The sequence below is a fragment of the Lygodium microphyllum genome, chromosome 9 (assembly GCF_053477565.2).
Source record: "Lygodium microphyllum isolate KBCC chromosome 9, Lygodium_microphyllum_v1.1.10, whole genome shotgun sequence".
Classification (NCBI taxonomy): domain Eukaryota; kingdom Viridiplantae; phylum Streptophyta; class Polypodiopsida; order Schizaeales; family Lygodiaceae; genus Lygodium; species Lygodium microphyllum.
This window is the reverse complement of record NC_141143.1, coordinates 89,526,359-89,544,606: the sequence shown is the minus strand read 5'-3', so window position 1 is coordinate 89,544,606 and position 18,248 is coordinate 89,526,359. Positions and strand designations below refer to the sequence as shown.

The 18,248-nt window shown below is 39.4% G+C and overlaps 1 protein-coding gene across 7 annotated transcripts in view; it reads left to right on the top strand.

Annotated features, from left to right (window-relative positions):
* The first annotated feature begins 14,317 nt into the window (after positions 1 to 14,317).
* Positions 14,318 to 18,248, top strand: part of LOC148031270 (uncharacterized) — a 38,150-nt gene continuing 34,219 nt past the window's right edge. For 2 of the 7 annotated variants that reach the window (XR_015691866.1, XR_015691867.1), the window contains exons 1-2: positions 14,318 to 15,524; positions 15,635 to 15,760. Coding sequence is in view for 5 of the 7 variants with exons in the window: in XM_087684783.1 (XP_087540909.1) it covers positions 14,586 to 15,524; positions 15,635 to 15,760 (1,065 nt within the window). In the remaining 2 variants the exon portion in view is untranslated. Of the gene's footprint in view, positions 15,544 to 15,634; positions 15,761 to 18,248 lie in introns of all 7 variants that reach the window. The other 5 variants (XM_087684784.1, XM_087684783.1, XM_087684782.1 and 2 more) reach the window with 5 other exon arrangements.

Here is an 18,248-nt window from a genome sequence, read left to right as displayed (position 1 = left end):
TCCTAGCCCATCCTCCCTTTGGCTAGGTGGTGCCCCTCTTTAGTTCCCTTAGTGAGGATTGGAGGTTGGATGGGTAAGGGTAAGAGGCAACCCATTCATCATTTCAGCCCTCATTATCTACGCTGTCTATTTCGAGTTATTTAAGTAGGAGTGGTCGTGATGACAGAGAACTGTGTGATAGATTTCATGACAGTAGTTCTAGGTTGATGAATGTAATATGTAGTTCATGTTTGCATAGTGTTCTTGAAGAATAAATGTATGAAATGGCTGTAAATCATGTCAAGAAGTTTCCTGCAGTAACCTAGTTGTTTCAGGCAATTTCATGTTTCCTGCATCTTCTGTTGTGGTCTTGATAGGCCATAACACTTTGGTGATCCTGCTAGTTTCATGGGAATAACTCTCATGATTTAGGCATCAGGCTTGGAAAGAATAATTACAAAATTGGGATGCATGAATTCATGATGCTAATGGCATTGGAGATGTACAAGTTGCTATGCATAGGCACTCTTTATGTCAAACAATTATCCTTATTTATCCAACCCTATCCTCACAAGGAGTAGATCTTGAGAATTAAGGGAGGTGTTGTCAAGATAGCAACAACAAACTGCAAGGCACAATGGTATAGATGAAGCAGTGCAATTAGGTAGGCTGGATGAAGAAGAGTTCACAGATGTTGGGTAGAATCCCTTGGGGGTGGGTTCCTCTGAGGGTACCTCAACAGTGTACCATTCTCCTACCATCTCTACATAGTCTCCCCCAACACCTCCAACTCCTTCAAGCATACGAGGTTTGTCAGATAATGAAGAAGCAATATTGCCTCCTAGCTACTAAGGTACTCCTCCAAGGCATGCACTTGAAAGATTGCAGCATTCGGTGTTAGGAAGGACATTCCTGTTAAGGAATGCAAGGGTTCCAGTAAATAAATCTTTGAGTTTTAACCCTTTACCAGTTATGGTATGGCAAGCCTTTAATACATATGATGAGTTTAAAAATGCATTTTTAGGCAAGTTTCGAAAAGATAAAACCCTGGGGGGTATTCTGAGGAAGATCAAGAGAATCAAGCTAAAGAGTATATTGGTGGAAGATTATGCTCAAAAGTTTAGGAACCTATTGAACATGTTGGATAATGTTGATGCACCATCAGTGGAGATGCAAATTACTTACTTCATTAAGGGTTTGAGGAGTAGAATTAGGAACCCAATTGCTAATGTAGAATTGGGACAAAATGGTACATTAGATACTATGATTAGGGCTACTATGAGTGTTGAAAGATGACTGGGTACATCTTGTTCAAAAACACATAAAGATGATGATTCTTCAATTTCAGATTTTGATATAGATTCAGATTCAGGATCTGAAAGTGACACTAATGATGATGATAGTGAGAATAGTTCAGATTCAGAAAATGATTCCAATGACTCCGATGATGAGGAGTCTAGCAGGAATAAACATAGAAAGAAGAAGAAAAAATTAGGAAAACCCAAGTCTAAAAGGACAAAAACAAAGGATCGAAGAAAAAGAAAAGCAGAGGAGACTAAATTGGATAAGAAGATTAAGCAAAAGCTGAAAGATTTAGGTCTGTCAAACATTGAGAGGAAGGAAAAGTACTATGAGATATGCCAAAGAAATGGCCATGAAACCAGGACATGTTGGTACAATCCTAATGTTAGGATGGTACAGCATATGCCAATGGGGTAGCCTAGGCCGAGACCTATGCAGCCAATTGCAGTAAATCAAGTTATTAGTGACACAATGCCTCAAAGATATTTCAGGGGATTTGGAAGAATGCATGCAAGACAGCCTTGGGGAAATTTAAGGACACAACATCAAACTACTCAAACTAGAGTGTTCCACTATTGTGGAGGTCAATGACACTTTGTTAGACCAAACTATGAACTTTGGGCAAGGCATAGGACTGAGAGAGGAATGCTAGTAGCAAGGACCCACAACGATGAAAGACCTGGAGGAGCATCTCATCTACAGCATCCACGTGCCCCAGTTACAACAGTCCTCAGAGTTACCGGACCAAGATAAGAAAAGGCAATTTATGAATGCTACAGGAGCTGCTAATTGCAGGAAAAGTCAGCAAGAAGAGGTTCACGAATGGCAAGAGGGGGTGTCAGGTAACTCAAATGCTGCAAGTATGCATGTGGAATGTCATTGTTCTAATTGCATTAGAGGATTGTCCTGATGAAGCTATGGTATTAGTGGTTACCAGAAGCCAAGTAGACTTGAAGCTTGATTGGCACAGGAACAAGAGAAAGCCAAGGAAAAGGCAACAAAGCAGGTCAAAGGGTTTCAAAAACTTGCAGGGAAAGTTAGATTTGAAGAGCTTGATGATCAAGCAGATTCAAGAATCCTGTATCCTGATGAGCAGAATCAGTATCCTGAAGATAAAGAATTAGGAAAATTTCAAGAGGGAGGTTCAATAGAGCTATTCCAAGCTCTAGAAAAGTCTTCCTTGCAATTAACATTGGAGCAGATCTTGGATTTAATTCCAAGTTTCAAGAAGAAGTTCCTCCTAAAGATCAAGGAAAAGTAGCAAGAGGTACTTGAAAGTACATCAGTTCAAGATCAGGTAGTTCCTGACTATCAAGTAGTTATACCAACCCAATAAGAAGTTGTGGATTATCAAGTGCCCACTGTTTAAGTTGAATATGCAAGAAGGAAGCATGATGATGTCCTGTTGGATGGAGGTTCCAGAGTTAATATACTTCTTGAACATATATATACAGCAACAAAACAGGATGAGTTGCTACCAGCTCCGTTTCAGGTCAGGATGGCAAACTAGAGGAGGTTACAACCTCTGGGAATTCTCAGGAATCAAGAAATTAAAGTAGTTGGCCTGAAGTTCATGGTAAGTTTTGTTGTGTTACGAATGTCAGAGATTGGAGATTCCTATAAGATGCTTTTGGGTAGACCATGGTTTAAGTTAGCTAAATTGAAGCAAGATTGGGAGAATGATTATGTATGTATACCAAGAGGATTGAAAGAGATCAAATTATCAATAGTTAATAAGGTAATCTTGAAGAGTTCTTCTTGACCTATGGTAGCTCAGATTATTAATCTGGCAGATGAAGTGGAAGATGATGAGGAGGAAATTTTTCTTCAAACAAATCCTTCCGTAGTTCCAATGTTTGAAATTGATGTGGATAATATTATTCAGAAGTATCAAGATTCTTCTATACCTACCGAACATGAAGTCTTCGACCACTAGGTTGCTCAAATTGGAGGAAGAAACCACTTAGGACAACAACCTAAAGGTCAGGAGTAGCCTAATGTTCAAGAGAGGTTAGAAAATGAGACCCAGAAAATGGTTCAGGATTGGGATAGCAATTGTCCTGAAGAATTTTAGTGAGAAACACTTGGAAATCAGCTTGTTGATGTGGAAAAATGTAGGGATAGCCCTAAAGTATTGGACACCGAGGGGGGTCAAAAAGCAATTATTTAGGCTGAGTTGAGATATGATCATACCATGAGAACATCTATAAGGGTTGTTGAAGACGAGGTTCAGGAAGTCAACTTGAATCTTGAAGGGGAGGTTCAACCCATTAAGGTCAATATCTTTGTGGAAGAAGAGTTCAAGCAAAACCTCATCTAGTTGTATAAAGAATTTAAGGATATCTTTGCTTGGGATTACACAGATATGAAGGGATTTGATCCAGTTGTTTGTCAACATACAATAAATCTTAAAAAAGATGCCAACCCAATTATTCAGAAAAGGTATAGGATGAATCCGAATTATGCCAAGTAGGTCAAGGGAATCTGATGCTGAACTTTTTGAAGTTCAAGTAATAGACCATGACTCCTATTAGGATTAGATATTGCATTTTTTATAGGAGGGAGTGATGCATGCACACTTTACAGCAGATCAAAGGAAAAGATTGGTATTGAGTCAGTCATTTCAAGTTATTATGAATCTTTTGTACAGAAGAGGAGTTGATAATGTTTTATGGAGGTGTGTTCCTGAATTTGAGCAACCAACAGTTCTTCATGAAGCTCATTCTGGACTATCAGGAGGTCACTTCTCTGGAGAAATTACAAACAAGAAAATTCTGCAGGTAGGTCTATGGTGGCCTAATGTTCTGAAGGATTCTCATCAATATGGTAAGGAGTGTTTGCAATGCATGAGGAAGGGTCAACCTCTTGACAGGGATAGAATGCAAGATCATCCTGTATTACCACTTGAACCATCCCAGAAATGGGGGATAGATTTTTTTGGACCCATTAAGCTAGTTGCCAAAAGGACAAGTAATCAATATATTTTGGCTTGCATTGATTATGCAAGCCAAAATGGATGGAAGCTCAAGCCTTGAAGGATAAGTAATCAATATATTTTGGCTTGCATTGATTATGCCACAAAATGGATGGAAGCTCAAGCCTTGAAGGATAATAAAGCTGTTAGTGTGGCCAAGTTTTTGTATACTAACATCATGACCAGGTTTGGATGCCCCATTGAGTTGGTCAGTAATAGGGGAAAGCACTTTTTGAATTGGGTTATTAGGGACCTGACTCTCAAGCACATGATTCTTCATAAGAAAACGACTCCATACCATCCTCAAGCTAATGTGCAAGTTGAGAGTTCCAACAAGATTTACTCCATATCCTGAAGAAAATTGTTGAGGATAATAGGAAGGATTGGGATGTAAAGTTGGATTCTGCATTGTGGGCTTTTAGGACTGCATACAAGGTGACAATTGGGCTTACACCTTTTAGGTTGTTGTATGGATTAAAAGCCGTGGTCCCTATGGAGTTTGTAGTCCCAAGTTTAAGAGTTGTTGTTGAACATAAATGGGATCCTAAACAATTAGTACAGCATCGAATGGAACAACTCTTGAAGTTGGAGGAAGATAGGGTGTTAGCTGCCTATGTGTCAGGAATCACACAGTAAAAAGGACAAGCTTGGGTGAATAGACACATTAAAAAGAAAATTTTTGAAAAAGGGGATTGGGTTGTTGTTTACAATTCCTCACTGGGAAAATTCCCAGGTAAATTGAAGCTTCGGTATGCTAGACCATTTATCATTCATGAAGATCTTGGACAAGGTACATTTCTGCTGAAAAATTTGCAAGGCAATATCTTGAAACTTGCAGTTAATGGTTTCAGCTTGAAAAGGCTAGTGCAACCTTATTATTCACTTGTTAATTTAATTTTTCTTGTTGGGGCAAAGGACTCAATGTTCGAGGGTTGCATGTCTGAAGGGTCACCATTGCATGATTTCGACATGACAATTGGCACAAATGAAGGGTCACTCAAAGATGACTTAGACTTCCCTTTTGAAATGGAGAAGGACACATGGTCTTTTGATGTTTTTTCTCTTTCTCCCCCATCATGTGCTTCACGCTTTGCTGTTGCTGCCATGACTCACACATGTCAAAGCTCTGCAAGGAAGCTGGCATTACCAAAGCGTGCTCGGTTGGAAGAGGAGGAGGAGGAGTATGACGTGTCTGATGGTGACTGACTTATGTGACATAAGGATGATGAATCAACACCGAAGTAGGTGTCGCAGCTATGGAGTCCTAGCGCTATGAGTACTCCCTTTATTGACTCTACATTAGTGCTTGATCTTGAGGACGAGGTTCACAGTGGTTGGCTGCAAAGCATTGACCTATATGCGTTTGCATGTCTACCATGGTCTCGATGGGCAGCGAATGGTTATGCGTCAACACAATTGGATGTGTTGAGACAAACGTAGAGTATGATTGTAGGTCGCATAGAGGTAACCACAATCATACTAGGCATTTGGGGACCCTACTAATCCTAGAAATGTCTATGTCTTGAAAAGAATTGATGCTGTGAGAAAATTGCAGCTGTGTTGGTTCATGGAACGCTTCATGATGTTTATTAAAACCGACAGTATAGCTAGGGAAACTTATGGAATTATTTACTTTGCAGAGAACATTGGCATATCGAATTGGGCAGGATTGATGCTTGATCGACTAATGGCTGAGATTAAGAAATTAATGCCTAAAAAGGTTTTTCAGAAATCTCGAATGGGGTGTTATTTAGTTGCACTCTACGAATATGCTCAGTCACAGTATCCTGATGTTGCTTTGGAGAAACCATTGTCTACAATCGGCGATGATGTGTAGGTTGATGGTCAGAATGCTGGTTTTCTACCAAAAAGGATGATGACAGTGATAGCCTCTTTGCAGGTGATGAACACAAAAAAGCTATTTACAGGGATTTAGTGTAGGTTGGCTATGACAAAGAATACGCTTGCAAGGTTGCATTGGAATTTGTTTAAAAAAATCATCAAGATGTGTCTTTGGTTGATATTGTTACTTATGGGAACTAGGAATATGCAAGTACTGTTAAAACTAAGGGCCAGTAGCATTCAAAAAAGAAACAGAAAATTTGCAAATTTGGCTAAGAAGTATGCATGGATCTGTTGTTAAGCAGCAGTATATTTCTGCAAATATTCAGGTTCCTGCAAAATCGGTGATTGTTGGTGAGCATGTGGATGTTGATAAGATAAATGTTCCATTTGTTTCAGCTCACTCTCAGGTTGATGATGCTGAATTCAATAGTTTGCCAAATGCATTGAATATGGTGAAGAAAGGATGCTATATTTTGAGCAAATTGAAAAGAATAATGTTCAAACAACAGTTGAACTTAAGCAGGTAAAGTTTCAGTTGGGTATTCAACAAAAGAGGTGTGATGAGTTGTCCAAATACTTGCAGGTGAAGCAAGTTGAATATGATTCACTGCAAACTGAGTACCTTGCAAAAATTGCAAATTTGGAGCAGTTATTGGATAAGCGAAAGATGTCAATAGCATTGTTTGAAAGATGGACTCATGAATTGAAGGATAAATGTATGCAAGAATTGCAGAATTTTGTGGATATGCATGTTGGGTTGCATGTTGAACATAAGATGATGATGGAGAGGTTTAAGCCTCTTAAAAATGTTTAAGAGCAGATATTGCAGAATTTAGAAGTGGATGTTGATGCTTCTGTAGTACTAAAGTCTGAATTTCATGAGATTCAGTATGCTTTGATTACTGATGTTAAAAATACTTGGCAAGTTATGGCTGGGCAATTTGAGAATATGGTTTCTATACATATCACATGCTTAAGGATGCTTTTGTGTCAGCTAAGTATGATGCACTGATTCATGAAAAGAATGCATTGGTTCAACAAGTATATGATTTGCAGGCTATAAATATGGTTCTTATTGCCAAGTTGGAGAATGCATTGGAAGAGAAGAGGAAGAGTGATGATTATGTGACATCTTTATTACAACAAAAGAATTTTTAGATGATGGACAAGGATGCTATGTTGCAGGAAGTTATTCATGAGGTGCATGGGTTATTGAGGGCTCGTTGTGTCGACTATCTACTTGCAGAGACATTATTTTTTACACTCCTAGTTCTTTTCACTAGTTGCCTTTGATGTATTTCTTCTTTTTTGATCATGATATACTATAGTGCACTTTGTTGACTCTTAGAATCAATTATGCAACTACATCAAAGGGCTTTGAGTATCCTAGAGGGGCTCTACTCACTGCTGCTTAGTGTGGCTTGTTCAGGGGTGCAAGGCCTCTGGCAAGGCATAACTGTGTTATCTAAGTTACTCATTATCATATTTAGTTTCTATACTTTCAATTAGATAGTTGCATACTTGTGGGTTCGAGTCTTGACTTTCCTAGTCATCCACCGGGCTGTGCCAGGTGTTGAGGCTCAAATTGCACTTGCTATTAGTACTTTTATACCTTAGTACTAGTATACATGGAGAACTAGCATATGTAAAGTGACTCAAAATGTCATATGAAGTTTTTACATGACATTCAAGCGCCTTCCTGACGTTTAGGAATTTGTACCTTTTGAGATCCTGTGTGATCAGGAATGTGATATTCTTCAGGACAGCACCAGATTTTGGTCGCTTATGTCTGGTTCTATTATTGTGTACCCATTTCCTGAGTATTTACGCTGTCCATATCGAGTTATTTGATCAGGAGTGGTCGTGGTGACAGAGAATTGTGTGATAGATTTCAGGAAAGTAGTTCTGGGCTGATGAATGTAATATGTAGTTCGTGTTTGCATAGTGTTCCTGAAGAATAAATGTATGAAATGGTTGTAAATCATGTCAAGAATTTTCCTATAATAACGTAGTTGTTTCAGGCAGTTTGATGTTTCATGCATCTTCTGTTGTGATCTTGATAGGCCATAACACAATGCATGGGCAATAACATTTTCTCTTCCTAGCTAATATTGGATAAGTGGATGAAAACTTTGAATGGAAGCAGTCCATTTAATATAGCGGTCAGAAATTTGTGGCTGACTAAGGAGATGTTTGATACTTTGCTGGTCAGTTTTAATCATAAATTCAGATCCCATGAGATAGTGTTTCCATTGACGTAAGGCTTGAACTATAGCTAACAATTCTTTATCATAGGTGGAATACTTCAACTTAGAAGGTTTAAGTTTGCAACTAGAATAGGCTAGGGGATGTGAATCTTGCATGAGGATAGCTCCTATTCCTGATCCGCTAGCATTAGTGACTACTAGGAAGAATGGTTGACTAAAATCAGGTAATTGCAAGATAGGTGCATGTGTTAAAGCATGTTTCAACAAATCAAAAGACTTTTGTTGGTTGTCAAACCAATGATATAGAACACCTTTCTTTAACAATTTCATCAAAGGGCAATGCAAGCAATGAAAATTTTCTCACAACTTTTCTATAAAAGCTGGCAAGGCCTAAGAAAGAATGTAACTCATGCACATTTTTAGGGATTGGCCAATTCAAAATTGCCTCTATCTTTTTAGGATCAACGCGAATACCATCAGAAGAAACAATGTGACCTAAGTATTCAATCTGGGTTTGGAAAAATTCCCTCTTGTCAGGGTTAGCATACAATTGATTCTCTTTCCATAATTTGAAAACTAAAGATAGATGTTCACAATGCTCATTCTCATCCTTATTGAAAACCAATATATCATCAAAGAAAAGAATCACACAATTCTGATACTTCAAAAATATATGATTCATCATATGACTGAATGTAGCTGGTGCATTGGTCAAACCGAAAGGCATAACAAGAAATTCATAATGACCAAACTGAGTTCTATGTACAATCTTAAAGATGTCAAGTGCATCCAAGCGTACTTGATGATATCCAGACTTGAGATTTATCTTGCTAAAAACAGTGGCTCCTTGTAATTTATCCATGAGGTTGTTTGCCCTAGGGATTGGATATCTATTCTTTACAGTGATTTTGTTTAGGGCATGATAGTCAATGCACATCCTATAGGTATTATTTTTCTTCTTAACTAATAGGACAAGAGCACAAAAAGGAGAACTACTGGGCCTAATAAGTCCCCGGTTCAATAGTTCCTCGACTTGTGTTTGGATTTCTTTTTGTTCAATTTGATTTGTCTATAAGGTGCTTTACATGGTGGTTGAGAACCTAGTATTAAATCTATTTTATGGTCTTTAGGACATGTAGGTGGTAAACCAGATGGTAAATTAGCAGCAAAACAATCTTTAAATTGTGAAAGAAATTGTGCATGCCTAGGATGTATCTTATTTTCTTTAGCTTCAATTTCATTCATCCATACTAAATATGATTTACTACATTTTCTCAATGCACGTTTAGCCTCTGTGTGACTAAGCAGTGGAAATTTATCAAAGGTGTGCAATCCATGTAATGTGATTTGGGTTTCGTTAAAATGAATTTTCATGGAATGTGTGGAATAATCTATATCAGTGTTATATTTGTGTCGCCAAGGCATTCTTAAAATAATATCACTAGCTTGCAAAGGCACAACCAATAAATTTCTACGCCTAACATAATTACCGATTTTAATATCTAAATCATGCACTTCTTAATGACTTGGGACAATAGATAAATTTAATTATTTTACCAACTTTGTGAAAATACAATCATGCGTGCTTCCATCATCATGCAAAACAATCTTTTCTTGACTATGCACAAAATATTTCATTGTTAATAACAAATGAGGATTTGGTATACTTGGTAAAGTATCTGAAGCATCACTGATATCATCATCATCTTCAGTGAAGTCTGGCATATCTTCGTTCGCTGCTAACTATCCAGGCTGATGACACTTGTAGCAAACCATAAGCTTTTCTTTGGAGACATTGTTGGTAAGGGCTGGAAGTTTGGGTATATTGGTATTTGGTTAGAGGGAAGGCTTAGGGTTTGAATTAGTAGTTGATGCTAAAGCAGGAGGTCGAGTCCAGGCTTTACGGAAAGAAGAAGGAGCAAAGCAATTTTGATTAAATTTTTGAAAGTTAGAATTAAATTGCTTTGTACAAAATTACCATTAATAAAAAATTATTGCGGTCACTTTTCTCATCCACAAATTTTATCACACGCATCATGCACTAAAGAAATTGCATCATCCAAAGTCTTTGGCTTGAACATATTCACTTTCACATAGAAGTGACCAAGAAAACCAGACATGTACTTGTGCTTGTGGATCGCCCCAGGAATATCTTTAAGCGGCACTCTAGAAACACTCAATGTATTGTGGGATGGATTCACGATCTCTTTGTTGTAGGAGATTACAATATTTGATGGCTTTCTCATGGAATTGAGGCAAAAGGAAATTCTACAAAAATTTCTTTTGAAAGGCTTTCCAAGTAGAGGGACAATCAACACTCTTGCGGACAACAATCCACCATAATGATGCTCTGCCTACTAGATGGTTAGTGATGCATTTAAGTTTATCTTTTTCAGCATATTGCTCTCCATGAAAATAGTCATCAAACTGACTAATGAAAGCAAGAACAATTTTGCCATCACGTTGCCCATTAAAAGTGTGGAATTTAAAATATGTTTTACTTATCTTGGCCTCTTTCCTAAGAGTATGTGCATCGAGTGTCACATTAATAGTACATCGAATGACATCTTTAGGTTACGCTCCATCTTGCTCGACAATGGATTGTTGAAGTGCAGCCAATTGTGCTTGCAAGTTTTGATGTTTCCTTCACTTTTCTTAAAGTTGCATCATCATTAGATCCAATTTTCGTTCCATAGTCGGCTTTGGCAAATCGCATTCACCAATAAAATCATCCATGTTATGATCCGACATCGTGGTTTTGATTGAAGATCCGTCACTCGTCCTCTAGTCACATGTGAATAAGATCACTACGAACTTGCTTCTTTCGGGTACAATAATTGAAAACGGTCTTCTTCCAAGCAAAATAGTCTTCCCCATAGACTGCGTGTGACAACCTACTTGTTGTAAATCTGTTCAGCCAAGTTGCAGGTGGAAATAGGGGCTTACTGAAGCTTCAAAACCGGTTCGGGAGTACCACAATGTGAACACTTGCTATGTGAAGTATTGATAATTAAGCTTTAAGCTTAAGCTAAATAACTAATAACTTAAGCTTTAAAAAGCTTAAGAAATTGGATGAAATCGGTGTAGGACGACGGCATGTCTTTGATTGATTCGACGTCAGCGAGTATATACTCCCACCACGATTTGTCAATTTGATGAGGCTTGTGCCTCTTTTAAGCTTATTAAGCTTATGTAAACTCAAACTTGATAAACTCTTGTCTGCTTCTATGTGAGAAAAAATGACTTGTGAAAGAAACTTTCTAAGTGGTCCTCCACCTCCTGCACGTGGTCCTTTGTGATCAGAGGGTACATCAAGAGGTTCTTCACTGCCGAGAACATGCATGTGTTGTCAGTTCAGTCTGTAGAGCCTGTTCGTTCTAGGAGCTTCACCTTTGCGCAAGATGGCAAGAGATTGTAAGCTCTTGATCTTAGCTCCGCTCTAATGCCACTGGTGCGCAAATCGGATGTTGTACACGTATGTAGTAAATGCCGGAAGGTCCCCAAGAACAAAGAACTCTACAAACCTTTATAATTTCAAGTACAAAGCAAAAGCAAAATTACACGACATGAGACAAAAAAACAAATTGAGTGCAATCTCCCCACATGCCTTGTGTGAGCGCTTCACAAGGCATATATTTATAGATTTATTTATCTTCAAGCTAAAAAATAGCCCACTTTTCAAATAGCATGCTTTTGCTTTTGCGTTTGCGTTTACCCAAATATAGAGTAAGGCGTTTGGGTGTCCAAAAGTCGAGCTGTGTCCAAATACAAATATCAAATAATGAAATATTTAACCTAGCGCCTATGCGCATATAAGATAATAAATGTTTTGTCAAGTGCTTTAATAAATAAGCGGGCTTGAATAAATATTGGCGCCATGCCTTTAATAATAAGGTGCGTACCCATAAAAAATAGCAACTCTTCTAGGCATTTGGATTAATGCTATCGCCCGGTGCTACCCAATGTCACAGCCGCCTACTCTACATACCAATTGAAGCATTTACAATTGTTAGAAAATAATTAAATAAAACCCAACAAAAGTGAATACCTAGCAGTCTTCAGCTACAAAATAATTAAATAGGTTGGAACTTTGTCCTAATCTTAAATTAATTCGAGTGCACACTCTAAACTTGTAATGTCCACTAATTTAATATGTATTTTATGGAATCACTTGCTATGGAATCACCTAGGTGCACATTAAATTAATTTGATACCCGAAAAGGACAAGCGTCCCCGTCAACTTCTTGTACAAGGAATCCACCTTGTGTACGAGCCCTGACAATAAATAGTTTTACGAAATCCACCGTGGTTACGGAATCCACCATGAAATATGCCTCCTGGCATTGGGTGCTGCCTTGTTGGATGTGAAAATCCACATGATAACTTTGAGGTTTGCTCTTTTGTGGGCTTTGTGTGTTCAACATTACCCTTTGAGTGATATTGCCAAGTTTTTTAACGGAGGATGTGGGCATGTCCCATGGGCGTACTACCTTCGAGGCCTCATGGGTGGAACATCTTGAATTCCACCCAACCATTTAAAACTTCTACGTCTATTTTTCTCACATAGTTGATTGCATTATGGCAAGACTCTCTTCACCTTATTGTATGGTGTCCTCTAGGATGTAGAAAGGAAGCAATTTCTTTACAAACAAAGGTGTTGGCTACTTCTAGGCTGCTTGACTGGCTTAACAAGCAATTGCAAAGGGCTAAATTTAATAGGATGGTGAGATTGGACCTAAAGATAATCTAAGATGCTGCTATCTCGGGTTGGGTGAGGGCTTATTCTTTTCGTTGCATTTGCTAGTACTTTTGAATTCCATGAAGTTATAGGTTACTCTAGTCAACCTTGGGGGACTGCCTTCAGAGGCACTCTCCCTTGCTTGCTCTTTTGCCCTTATTGCCATGGTTGGATTGGGCTCTTGTGCAACTCTGGGATTTTTAAAAGCGACCAACTAATAAAATTTGCCACAAAATGGTGGAGGATAAGAGATGGATTACAAAAAAAGCTAACTAAGTTTGGTTGATTCATGACAATGTAGCTAAGTGGAGGGATCACTTGCTTTGATTACGGAAGTCAAAGCTTCCCTATCAAGGGAAAGTTTTTATTTGGAGGCTTCTCATTGGGGATCTCTCCATAGGAAATATGTTGTGGGCTTGAAAGATAACTTGGGGTAGATGCATCTTTTGTACTGCTCGTGATGAGACACCGATTTATTTTTTAATTTCTTGTTGGGTTGCTAGATAGGTTTGGGACTTGATTTCCAAAGTGTGAACCTCGCTAACATGTCAAAGAATGCCAGTCCATTCTTGGGTCCTTGGTAAGATGCCTTACTTGGCTAGGTTGTAGTCTCATTATCCTTGCCTCTTTCACTTCATGCAATGGACTACTCTTTGGCCCATTTGGCGCACTAGAAATGCCTTTATTTTCAATTGGCCTCATTATTGAAGAGGTGGCTCCTCCATGCATGGACATTGTTCGCTCCACCGCTGTTGTATCATCTTGATGATCCCCTCCCTTCCTTCCTATGGACTATTGCTTGATAGTTTTTTAAAGAGTTTTTGTTCATGCATTGTGCTCTTTCGTTGGCCTTTTGGCTTCATGATAGCTCTTGGAATTTATGTTTAATTGGCTTGAAGGCCTAATGTAAATATTTCTATACATTAATTCAAACTTTTTCACAGATAAATAAATTGAGAGGGAGAGAGGTGAGAAGAGAGAGAAAAGGAAGAAGTTTGGAGGGAGAGAGGATAAAAATTTAGAGAGAGAGAGAGAGAGAGAGAGAGAGAGAGAGTTGAAGGGAATAACTTTTTTTTGAAGAGAGAGAATGGAGAGAGGGTGAGAAAGAATAGAGTTCAGAGAAATAGAGAGAAAGATGAGGAAAATAAAAGACAATGCGTGGGGTAAAGAAGTTGCTTTGTAGTAGGGTGAAGTTGCAGCGACTGCGAGGCGGCCTAGCGTTTTTTGTTCGCGAATGGCAAGTTTGTTTCTATTACGATGTTGTCACACGATAGGTTCACACAATAAACCACCATTAAGCAACCTAGCTAGAAAAAATGAAAAAAGCGAACTATAATGTGTGGGGAAGAAGCCTAGAGTTCCACTTGGATCATTGTTCCCAGCCCTGTGCCAATGGGGTAGGCCAAAAACATCATCGCTGTAGGATGGGTTGATTCATCATTCGAGCCAGCAGGTCCTTCATGCGCTTGCAAGGCTCCTGCGTGCATTTGCGGTATGTACCCCAAGGACAGGAAACATTCTAGTACTTGACACGGCTTGCATGCAGAATTCGTACCTGGAATCTGCCACGACGCCCGAATTGCATTATGCCAGGCCTTCGACACTGGTTTTTGAGAAGCACAAAGGGATAGTGAAAGACAGTATAACAATGCCAGCACCAGCATGTGAAACTGTTGGCCAAGTCAGAGGGATGCGCAGAGACAGCATAACAATGCTAGCACCAGCATGTGAAACTGTTGGCCAAGTGAATAGGCAGACTTGGATCCCAAGAGAGCATGCAGGTGGTGCAAAGGAAAGGCACGTGCATCTCTCCCTTGTTACCGGCAGGAACATCGACAGATCGTCCATTAAGGAGGCTGTGGCTTCAAGAGATCATACTTTTTCGTTTGCAGGTGGTGCAAAGGAGAGGCCTGTGCATCTCTTCCATGGTACCGGCAGGAACATTGACAGATTGTTCATTACAAAGCCTGGTGCTTCAAATGGAAAACTTGGAAACAGTAAGGCATTCCTTGAGCCTTGCGGCGGAAATGGTTGCAGACATGGAAGCCTGAATTATCTTCGAATGAAGGGCTTGACGCTTCGTAACCTTGCGATTGCATTGTTCTTTGGTGGTGTTGCAGGCTTCATCAAAGTTCTGTCTTCTGGTTTACCTCCAGACTTTAGCCAAAGATGGAACAGGTTCCTTTATGAACAACATTCCATTCATCATCTTCAAGAGACAAAGAGGAAGTTTGGCAGCAGGATATATGATGTCCACGGGAGACTGATTGCCACTGTTGGTGCTGTAGAGAATCCAAAGAGATTATCACAGAATAGTCCAAATCTTCTACCTTCTGACATTCCAGCCTTCATGTGGCAAGCAGTGGTTGCTTCTGAAGATCGCCGCTTCTTTGAACACCATGGTATAGATCCAAGTGGAATTGCAAGGGCTGCAATTTCTTTATCAATGAGCGGAGGTGGAAGCACCATCACTCAACAGGTGTGACTTCACTTCCAAGGTGGGATTGGCACTAATGTTCTAGAAGATAAGAAGAATTTGGTTTTTGATAGCGTTCTAAAGCTGGAATGCTTTGTTGTCCATCTTACCAGCTTGTCAAAAATGTCTTCTTGACAAATGAAAGAAAATGGGCCCGCAAGCTTTTGGAAATATTTCTGGCATTATTTTTGGAGAAACAAATGACGAAGTGGGACATATTGTATATGTATCTGAAGAAGGTGGTGCCTTAAGTTCTATTTATTCTGCATGTACTTGGAACAGTCCCATTGTATGTAAAATTTCTGTTGGACAAGATAGTATTTCAGCTTTGTTATTGTTTGGAGAGTTTACAGAATATATAGTTTGAAAAGACTCTGGAGTGTCATATTGAGTTTTTGTAGCCGTTAAACATGCCATCTTTTCACGGTTGTCTCTGTGGTTAGCCAGAATTATGCTTGCTGACTTCATTATTTTATTCATCATATTCAGGGTGACTAGTTCTGGTCATTTTCTGCTATTTATAGCAAGCTGGTTGGAGGCAGCAGTCATTCATCATTCTTCTGCAGGTTCAACGCACTCCATCTCCAACATCCTCTGCCTCTGGTGCAGCCATCACGGCCTGATCCGGTGCCCTCATTGATGCCTTGGGCTATTTGTAGGGATTGATCCGTCCCCCATTGTATTCAGCATTCCATTCAGATTCAGTGCAGATTATCGCTTCATTCTTTTCTCTCTTGTTCTCTCTCTCTATTCTCCATGTTTGTGTTTCTCTTTTGTTGCACACTCTCACATCATTGTGACTTACTGACTTGTACTTCAGATGTGCAGCTCACAAGTACCTGTCCATTGGCACTAGGCACACACAAGTTCCTGTCCAACATAACTTTATACAACTTTTTCCAATGTCACCCATTGCTCACTTGGGATACTTAGGCCATCAATGTGATTGACTGACTTGCACTTCAGATGAGCACCTCACAGGTGCACATATTAATAATGCCAAAGCTATTAAAGATACATGCCTTTGTGACACTACCTTAAGAGGTTGCTTCTATGTGAGATGCTATGAATATGGAGATCCAAGTCGACCCCTCCTTTTCATGAGCAGCAAGGGAAACATGCTATAGAATGCAATTTTTATTCTTGGATGGACACATGGAAATATAGGCTTTCCCCTTATCCCAAGCACTCCATTTCACATTAGCACAATGCCAATGGATGGGAAGATGTAAGCGATAATGCAAATTGTAATACTTAAACAAAATGCTTTGCACAATGCAATGGTACCACTTTAGCAGTGTCCTCATAGGGGAATTGTTCACTTGCCTAAGTGTCGTTTTACAAGCCCAAATCCTCAAGATGCAAATACATGAATACAAAGCTATGAATATATCAATACAACTTGACGAAGATTCTATTATTAGAATGGTGTGGAGTAGTGGAAGCAAAGAGATGAAACTGATAGAATTGTTGTACAATGTAAACACATATAATAGAAAAGAATAGCAAGAACACATGAAGTCAAAGAGAGCAGACTTGGGAAATGGAATCCATATACCAAGGTTCAAGAGTGTGTACAAGGGCACGGGCAATGGGCAACTTCCAATAGAGTGTTGTAGTTTCCCTCTTTCCAATGGGAAGCAGGGCATGCATGTATGAAATAGTGATAAACAGTGGAGGAGGAGCACCTAATAAATAGGCTGAGAAAATACAAATATATGATCAGGTTGGGTAGCATAAAATGTGGCTAGAAATTAGGTCGGTCAACATTAAATGCACTTGACTCCAAATAGAAATGCCCTTTGATTTAAGCTTGACAACCGAGGATATGCAAAATTCTAACACCCTCTCTCATATGATGGGTGAACTGTACAATAAGACATATAATGATGAAAGACACATCATAGTGTCGGGTGTAAAGGCCCTTACGCTCTCCCGAGTGTATATTACTTTACACATGTGAACACCCCCTTGCGGGTGTAAGTGTACCAAACCCTTAGTATAAATACATTCTTTTATTCTTTGTGTGTACCACACTAGTACACATCTATCCCTCGACTCTTCACTCTCACTTTCACTGTTCACTCAATTGCTGCACACCTCGATCGATGTGCATATTTTGATTGCTTCCTCTCACACTCTTCAAATTGGTATCAGAGCATGAGAACTGGTGTAGGTAGTTGTGATCAGTAGTCATTGGTAGTCGTGACCAGTAGGCAGTCATTGCAGTCATGACCATCATGACCAGCAGGCAGTGATTGCAGTCGTGAAAAGTTGCGGTAGGCTTTGAACAGGCAGTTGCGAGACATGCGGGACGATTTCTGCAGCAGGCAGCAGCTGTGACAGTGTTCGCAGCGATCGTGGCTGGCTGGCTGGCGACGTCAGGTCAACACGTGTGCAGGACTGGCGACGTCAATTGCAGGCGACGGGCAGCGTGACACGCGACAGGTCAACGGCTGGGGCCATTTGTCAGTTTTCTGACATTTTTGGCATTTTTAAAAAATTCATTTCATAAGCAGGCCCCTTATTTTTTAACAGGGTTCATGCGTGCAAGCATAGAGCTCAGATCTGTGCGAATTTACATCTGAAAATTTGGGGCTTTTCCCAAATTTGATGCTGGACATGCATAATAGTGACATTTGACCTAGAAATTGTAGACTCTGGGTGCACATGCATCGGAAATTTTGGGGCTTTTCATGTATTAGTGAAATTTTGCTTAGGTAAGCG